Genomic DNA, 9,115 nt, shown 5'->3' on the forward strand with positions numbered 1-9,115 from the left:
AAGTATTTTGACAAACGATAACTGTAATTTAAATTTGCGAATATTTATACACCATGTAGTTCATTTTCGATATAGCTACTGGCCAGTTGGTAAGTATTTTTGCAAATGTTAATTGCATTTATTTTTTCAAATATTTAAATGATAACATACATGCCTCCTTGAATTCTAGTCTTCTTATAAGTAAGGAGAAAAAGAGAGTAAATTTAATATTATTCTCATTGGTAAATATCTAAAACGAATCAACTCTTATTTGGTTTAATATTATCCTCATTGATTTTCTTAAGGGTGACGAATTCTTTTGTTCCTTATAAGGGTTTTTTGACAAGTGATATGACCCTAGCTCTTTTATGTTTCACACACTTAGTGAGTTTGTGTATTATGATTGTAATAACAGCATTGCAGAACTATTAGACTTATGGTGTTCAACATTTTATACTGGAACTATTAGACTTATATATATTATTCCAATGCTTAACCTGCATAGGCATCTAAATTTGGGCTTGGTTGGTAAGAAGTACATATATAATACTGCATTTTGCTTCTGCATAATGTAACAGTCAGCAATACTTTTTTCAGATGGTGTCAGCTGAACTAAATCAGAATGGGGATAATAATACTGAGAACATATCTGCCGAGCAGTTGCTTTCTGTAGATTCCTCTGATGGTGTCTTCGGGGAACCAAAAGTGCTTCCCCGTGTTGGTGATGACTACCAGGCTGAAATTCCTTCTGTTATCACTGGACCTGAGTATGATAGCTATATGAAGAAGCTGGATGATGCTGAAAAGAACGATCACGTTCCCTTGGATTTTAAGCAGGGATTGCCGGTCCCAGTCAAGTGGACCAGAAATATCAACAAAGAGAATATGAGAGATGCAAAGCAAGGATTTTATACTCAATCAAATAATGCACCTTCGCTATTTGGAAGCGTCAGAGAGACAAACGATCAATACCAAGGGTCCTCTTATTCTTTGGTTCCTGAGGTTTGTGGTGATTCTTGGAATGATATTGAAGAAGCAAGTTTTCTTCTAGGTTTATACATCTTTAAGAAGAACTTTGTGCTGTTGCAAAGGTTTGTCGGAACTAAAAAGATGGGGGATATATTGTTATATTACTACTCAAAATTTTATAGGTCCTCTGATTACAATAGATGGTCAACATCCCGCAAAGGGAAAAGTAAAAAGTGTGTATCTGGCAAATCGCTATTTAGTGATTTGAGGCGACAGGAAATACTATCTCGTCTGCTTTCCCAGGTGTCCGAGGAATGCCAGAAAGCACTAATGAAGGTAACCCATCAACCAGAATCTCTGTTTTCTTATTAGAAGTTGTCTGGTTTTAAGATGTAAATAGTCATACATTTATATTATCCTGCAACTGAAGGGCATATAAATCATGCAAAAGTTTTCCTTACAACACTATTTAAGTTAAACCTGTAACTTGCACTATCATCAAAAATTGTTCATTTACAGAAAAATTAAGCTGATGATTTTCTGGTACCTATTTCATCGTAACATTTATTCCTGCTCAAGTAGAACCAAATATGTTGTGTTTAACACATTCAAGAGTTCGTGCACGGAGTGCAGATACTCCAGGAATTTTATTTTGTATTTTATATAAGCAACACCAGTCCAAATTCCTCCAAAGCATTTCTGTGTTTTGCTACTCAACTTTCACATAGGTACATTATAATCTAAGTCAAAAAAATTATGTAACCTAAGGGAATAAAGCTAGACCACTGCTTACTCTCTCCAAAAGATGTTTTAGTTTGAGCTTATTTTATTTGGTGAATCTTATATATGTGAGTGATTTCATGTCAGAATTGATGATTGTCACCGCCTGGAAATGTGGGTGGACTAATCTTATAATTCTCTTTTATGGAAATTTAATGTTTCTTCTTTGTTCGACTGGCAGGCCACCAAAGCATATGAGAAGAACGATGAGAAGGACGATGAGAAGAACGATACATCACTAATCGATTATGTATTCTCTATAAAGTCCATGGTTGGGATAGAGACTTTTGTTGATGTAGTTTCTATTGGTAAAGGCAAGAGAGATCTCACAAACAAGGTCATTGAGCCTGTGCGGATACCAACCGGGGAAGCATGTTCCTACCTGACTTGTACTGAGATTGTCAATTTTTTAACTGGAGGCTATCGGTTAAGCAAATCTCAATCCAGCGATTTATTCTGGAAAGCAGTCTGGCCGCGTTTGTTGGCAAGAGGATGGCACTCAGAACAGCCAAAGAAACAGGCTTGTATTCCAGGTGCAAAGGATACCCTGGTCTTTCTTACGCCTCATGTTGAGAAGTATTCAAGAGGATTAATGAATGGAAAACATTATCTTGTCTCTGTTATGGAGGTCTTGGACAAAGTTGGTTCTGAGCCAGAGCTTCTCGAGCCTCACGCTGAAAATGATGGAGAGAAGGAAGAGGAGGATGGGTGGATCGAGGAGATTTCTGACAGGAGTTCGGACCAACTAGTTCAGATTCATGGTCCAGGTTCCATAAAACCAGTGGAAAAATTCAAGAATCTGAAAAGTTTGTATGAGGACCAGCAGGCAAGGAAGCCGGTGAATATTCAGCTGAGCCAAAAGCATAAGCGAAATGATCTTGATACTTCAACTTCAGTTCGAAAAAAATATAGGACTGTAGCTTCTTGTTTATCCAAAGATAGGATGGCAACTAGTTCACAAAAAGAAAGCCCTTGTTGGAGCCCCGGAGGTTCTCTAGATGATAATCGTCCTGATCGAGAAAATCCTCAATCAAGAATGTTAATTGACTTGAACTTGCCTCAACAACCTGTAGACTTTCCAAACAGCGGTTTCCAGACAGATTCAACAAACATGCCAGATGACATCACGAGTACTCAACAAAATGTCTTCTATGCAGCCAACACCTCTGCAGACATCAGTGTTCCTGAGCAGCCTGCTAACTTAAACCCTCGGGGACAGAGTACTAGGAACAGAGCCCCAACGGCAAGAGCACTAGAAGCCCTGGTAAATGGAGATTTGACAGAAAGTTCAGGGAGGAGGAGGAAGGACTGAGATGCGCACAAGACATTAGGATCAAGCTAGCCATGAAGAGGTAGTAGCACCAGGGTTAAAAACAAATGATGTCCATAGCTGCAGGATATGGAATTGGTGATGTGATCGATAGCGGTAATCATAGGTGGTTTCTCTCCAGCACAAAAAAAAAAAATTGGTTTCAACTTTCGAGAGTAGACTTCTTTTTTCTTTTTTTCAGTATAAAGGATTTTCAGGAGCTATGTTCCCAGCTCACAGTACCATTTTATATCAAATGCTTACATGTATGCACTAGACGATCTTATAATCATATATTGGTGAATATAATTAGGAGCATGAAACACTTGCGCAGAAATTTCTAGTTAGTTTTTTCTAGTTCTTGTGGTTCACCCATCTTTATTTTGATCATTTTAAAGTTAAACCATTCACATTGATAAACGGAGCATCAGAAATTTCTTTGATTTAGCACCGTGATTGTGCTTAGGAAGGATCTATAGTAAAGTAATTCCTGCGAAGTTTGGAAATAGGATTTTCTCTAAACGCGTAAAACAGTGCTGGAAGCTTGGGTCATGTACAGGCTAGTAGAGTATAAGCACAACTCTAATGATCTCATGTAAAAAGTTTATCTACAGAACACTATGCCAAACTTAAATTATAATCCCGTGCTAGCCTGCAGCAGAAGGATGAGCAGAACAGAGATTCTTGAAATGCGCAGGATCAAATGTTCCTCAACCTCCGACCTGTTATGAGGAAGTTTTTACTAAAATTAGCCACAGGAATGCAGCAGCTGTGTAGCTTTTTATACCACAGGAATGTAGCAGTTGTCTTGCACACTCTTACTGAGAAAATAACATGTCGAGAAATCTGGAAAGTTTACCGGTAAGTCTCATGAAACATCATACCGCAAAGTTCACTTGTTAGTCAATACATGTAGCAAAGTCGTTATGTCAACGTCTAAGCATATATTGAGAAGTGTCTTGTAAGGCTGTTCACGAACATAGCTGTTCGCGAACAAGCTCGAACTCGGCTCGATAAAAGCTCGGTTCGGCTCGGTTTGTTAAGAACTCGAGCTCGAGCTCGAACACATATATGTGTTCGTTAAGAAAATGAGTTCGAGCCGCGCTTTTAGTGTGTTCGGCTCGAGTTCGGCTCGTTAAAACTCGAAAAAATGTTATATTTTTAGGATAATTTCATAATATATACATGTTATTGAACGTCGAATCCAATATATAATAAATCAAATTGATCGGAGAATATCTACTTATATATATATAATAGCCGATAGGGGTGATCGCGGTGCGGGCGGTGCGGTTTTTCGCTAAAATCGCGAACCAAACCGCGCATGCGGTTTGGTTGAAAACTCAAACCGCAACCGCACCACGTTAGCATAAAAACCGCGTAAACCGCACCACAAAAATGCGGTGTGGTGCGGTGCGGTTTGTGCAGTTTGTATGCTTAGGAATAAATATTTTTAGTTGAAGTTCGAAATAAAATTTAAATATACAATAATTAAAATCTTTCCTTGTAATGAATTTATATGATATTTATCATTTTAAAACTACAAAAACTACTAAAAAAACACAAACAAAAGTGTAAATATGATAATAAATATGAGTACTAACTACAAAAAGACATATTATAATAATATAATCATTTCATAAAAATTTGGTGTTATAGTAATGCGAGATTTATAGAATAATATTTAACTATTATTTGAAGAGATTTAACAAATATATATAACATAATAAATAATATATATGTATATAATATAATTTTATTTGATTATCACTAATATATATATATATATATATATATATATATATATTATATAATATCGCAGTGCGGTGCGGTTTGAACCGCACTGCTAATATGTCAAACCGCAACCCGCACCGCACCGCGCGGTTTGTGAAAAATTCAAACCGCAACCGCACCACGAAAATTAAAAACCGCGTTTTGTGTTGCGGTTTGGTGCGGTGCGGGCGGTTTAGGCGGTTTGGGCGGTTTTCTGATCACCCCTAATAGCCGACCCGAGCCTAACTCCGAACCTAACCCCTCCTCATATATATAAATTACCTAGCTAAAAAACATATTATTCTTAGGAATTGAACCAAAGACCTTTCCAACACAACTACACCACTTAAACCACTTGAGCTATACAATCAATTAGTTTTTTATTCAAAAGCATTAACCACATAGATTAAAACTGTAGTATTTATATTTTTTTCAATGTCTTATTTATTTGAGATAGGTTATTATTTCAGTTAAGTCTCATATGTTGTTTATATGATAGATTAATATCTGTAAATTAATTATTTACGTAAATAAATTTAAAATTTAAAAAGAATCTGAACAATCATGATGTCTCAGTTAGCACAGAATTCTACTTCCGCCTTCTCTTCACTGTTAAATCTCCATCTACCAGGGCTTCAAGAGCTCTTGCAGTTGGTAGTTTATTCCTGGTACTTTGTCTCCTAGAGTTCATGTAAATAGGCTGCTCAGGAGCAATCTTATCTGCAGAGGTTTGAAGTGCACAGCAAGCATCCTGTTGGGTGCTCGTGATATCATCTTGCACGTTTGCTAAATTTGTCATGAACATGCCAGATTGAGAATTTTCTTGATCATAAGAATCATCATCTTGAGAAGCTCTAGTAGTGCTCCCACAAGGGTTTCCAAATCTCGGAACCAATGGGAATGTGCTCCTGTCGGAACCTATCTCCTCATTAGTACAAGCAGTTGTAGTCCTGTGACTTCCCCTGACTGAAAGTAAATTATCAAGATTATCTCTCTTCAGCTTTTGGCTCAACTGAATATCTACTAGTTCTGGTGCCTGCTTGTCGCCGTACAACTTCTTTTGCTTTTCTGCTTTCTTTATGATTTCCGGACCATCAATCCGAACAAGTTGGTTTGAACTACTTGTTTGCTGATCCACCGACACGTTTTGGATGCAATTGGATTTAATAGTTGAGACAAAAGAAGTATCCTCCTCACTGTGTTGGGAAACAATTATCATTTCTGATGGCAAAGTTTTCAATTTTTTGAATTTGACAGATTTTCCATTATCGAGGCTTGTATGAGTTACATTATCCATATCACAAATTTGAGATTGAGGCTGCAAAGAAAAACGACGCTTCTTAGGCAAATTTTGCTGCTCCTTGGTCTCCACAATCAACCCCTTCTCTTCTTTCTTCTCCCCTGCATCATTATAAGTGTCAAGCTGAAGAAGCTCTGGTTCAGAACCAACTTTACTCAAGACATCTTTAAGAGATTCAAAATAATGGTTTCCTTTAACTAGTTTTCTTGAAAACTTCTCAACACAAGGAGGAAGAAAGACCAGAGAAGCTTTGTTTTTTGGCTGTTCTGAGTGCCATCCTCTTGCCAGTAAACAGGGCCAGACGGCTTCCCAGAACAAATCACTACACTGAACTTTGGTTAAACGACAATTTCCAGTTAGAATCTTCACAATCTCAGCATGTTCAAGATTGGAACATGCTTCACCAACAGGTATCCGCCCAGGCCTACGGACAATGCTTGTTAGATCTTGGTTCCCTTTTCCGATGGCAACTGAATTAACAAAGGTTTCTAACCCAACAATAGATTTTATAGAGAACACATATTCAGTTAGTGACATGTCCTTCTCTGCATATTTTTCAGTCACCTGCCAATTGAGCACAAAAGCAGAAAATGAGAGCAGTTAATTTCACTTAATGAAAATGAAAAGAGAAGTTCCCCTATATACGTCAGGCAGTGACAATCATTAATTAAGACACGAACTTCGCTCACATAAAATAGCCACTAACTATTAATTCGATCCACCAGCAGTTAATTTCACTTAATGAAAATGAAAAGAGAAGTTCCCCTATATATGTCAGGCAGTGACAATCATTAATTAAGACACGAACTTCGCTCACATAAAATAGCCACTAACTATTAATTCGATCCACCAATCAATGATGGTGAAATCCAAAACATATATAGGGATCTTAATTAAAAACCACAGATATTTATAGAGTAAAAAATCGAGTTATAAGCTTCCCTGACAAGAACAAAAAGTGTTACGTAATATGTACTATCTGTGCACAAACTCTGGTCGAATATTAAATAGACGATCTTACCTGCTGCAGAATCCTGCATCGTGTATTTGTTTTTTAAGTTGACTGGGTGATAAATTAGTGTGAGCATTATAATTCCTACAACTAAAAATTTCTACTGGGAAAAAAGAGAGTATAGTTAATGAATTACCTCCCTCAGCAGTTTCTGCCTTTCCTCGGAGACCTGAGGATGCAGACGAGATAATAGTTCCTGATGCCTGAAACCTTTGAATAACCATGTGCCATATGCACGCTTCCCTTTTCTGCCTTCACTACACGTTGACCATCTATTGAATCTAGAGGACTTATAAAACACCGTGTAGTAGAAAAACAATATTTCTCCCATTTTTTTATTCCCAACGAATTTCTTCAGCTCAACAAATTTCTTCTTAAAGAGGTACAAGCCAAGAAGAAAGCTTGCCTCTTCTGTATCATTCCATAAATCACGGCAGACCCCAGGAACCAAAACGTAACATGGATCTTTTGGAAGCGAGTCAGTTGATTGTGCAGAAAAGTCCAGCCTTTCATCTTTCTTTTTCTCTGAGACAGTGCTGATATCTCTGATCAATGTGACTGGTACTGGTAATCCCACAAAAAAATCAAAGGGCACATGATCTTTGTTTTCTGTGTCAACCGGCCGGTTCAGATAGCTACTGTACTCAGGTCCTCTTATTAGGTCTGGAATTTCAGCCTGGAATTCTCTACCAACACGAGGAAGCAATACCATCTGATAAAAACATCGATCAATATTACAAAATGATGAATTCAACATTACTAAACCTATTATAATACAAAATGATGAATTCAATATTACTAAACCTTATAATATGAGGAGGAGCTAATATAAGGGGAATAAAGCTACTGTATATAGAGTTTATTAAATAGAAGTAAGAAATTTTTTTTTTTTTTGCTAATTAGTAAGAAATATTTTGTATCAACAAAAGAGTAAAAGCATGCCGATATATGGAATTCTGGGCTGAACCGGTAAAATGTGTATATTTATCAAACCTATGTGCCTGAAGAGTGTACATGGTTTGGCACATGAACAAGCATGGAGAGGGGAAAAACCTGATGTTTCTCACTTGTGTGAATTTGGGAGCATCACTTGTACATGTTCCGGATTAAAAAAGGACTAAGCTTGATCCAAAAAGTGAGAAATTCGTTTTTATTGGATATGTACCTGGTACAAAGGGCTACAAGTTTTATAATCCTTCTACTGGAAAACTTGTAATCAATAGAGATTCTCATTTTGATGAAAAAAAATCATGGATTTGGGAGGTGCCTGAAAATGAGGTGTACATCATCTTTCCTCGTCAAGAAGAAGAAACATCGGAAAATAAAGATGATATCACACCACCTGATCATTCTCCTAGCTCACAATCAGATCACGATTCTGAAGGACCACTTCGAGTGAGCAATCGAGGTACAGTGGGTCTACAAACTAAAGAAAAATGCAGCTGGTGAAGTTGAAAAACTCAAAGCACGGCTTGTTGCAAAGGGATATAGTCAAAAACATGGCATTCACTATGACAAGGTTTTTGGCCCCGGCATTCATTACTCTGGCAGGTCGATATATGTGGGTTTCAGATGGATGTAAAGTCTGCGTTTCTGAACCGTTATTTGGAGGAAGAAGCTTACATAAGACAACAGCAAGGATTTGTTGTTAAAGGTCATGAAGATAAAGTGCTGAAGTTAAAAAAGGCCCTTTACGGGTTAAAGCAAGCGCCTAAAGCGTGGTACAATAGAATTGATAAATATTTTCGAGATCATGGATTTATTAGGTGTTCGAATGAACATGCACTCTATGTCAAAAATGATTCAAACAGAGGGTTTATGCTTGTATGTTTACACGTAGATGACTTGATTTTCACTGGGTACATTAAAATGTTTAATGAATTTAGGAAAGAAATGGCTCAAAAATTTTGACATGACTGATCTAGGTCTAGGTTTGATGTCATATTATCTGGAAATGGAAGTAAAACAAAGTGATGAAGATAAAGTTTTTATT

General features: G+C 37.1%; 2 protein-coding genes across 2 annotated transcripts; one reads left to right on the forward strand and one right to left on the reverse strand.

Annotated features, from left to right (window-relative positions):
• Window positions 1-576: 576 nt before the first annotated feature.
• On the forward strand, window positions 577-3,040 carry LOC135149669 (uncharacterized). Its single transcript, XM_064085452.1, has 2 exons — window positions 577-1,284; window positions 1,910-3,040. Exons 1-2 carry the CDS (start codon window positions 577-579, stop codon window positions 3,038-3,040), a joined length of 1,839 nt encoding a protein of 612 aa, XP_063941522.1.
• A 2,359-nt stretch (window positions 3,041-5,399) lies between these two features.
• Window positions 5,400-7,834, reverse strand: LOC108201602 (uncharacterized). The gene is made up of 2 exons (XM_017369891.2): window positions 7,259-7,834; window positions 5,400-6,674 (listed from the first exon to the last, which is right to left on the reverse strand). The coding sequence occupies exons 1-2, from the start codon at window positions 7,832-7,834 to the stop codon at window positions 5,400-5,402; spliced, it is 1,851 nt and encodes a 616-aa protein (XP_017225380.2).
• Between the last annotated feature and the right edge of the window lie 1,281 nt (window positions 7,835-9,115).

This window comes from Daucus carota, chromosome 9 (genome assembly GCF_001625215.2).
Source record: "Daucus carota subsp. sativus chromosome 9, DH1 v3.0, whole genome shotgun sequence".
NCBI lineage: Eukaryota > Viridiplantae > Streptophyta > Magnoliopsida > Apiales > Apiaceae > Daucus > Daucus carota.

Coding starts and splice junctions, on each gene's coding strand:
- LOC135149669 (XM_064085452.1), top strand. CDS start 577: ATGGTGTCAGCTGAACTAAATCAGAATGGGGATAATAATACTGAGAAC. Junction 1,285..1,909: donor GCCAGAAAGCACTAATGAAG/GTAACCCATCAA, acceptor TTCGACTGGCAG/GCCACCAAAGCATATGAGAA.
- LOC108201602 (XM_017369891.2), bottom strand. CDS start 7,834: ATGGTATTGCTTCCTCGTGTTGGTAGAGAATTCCAGGCTGAAATTCCA. Junction 6,675..7,258: donor GGCAGAAACTGCTGAGGGAG/GTAATTCATTAA, acceptor CTCAATTGGCAG/GTGACTGAAAAATATGCAGA.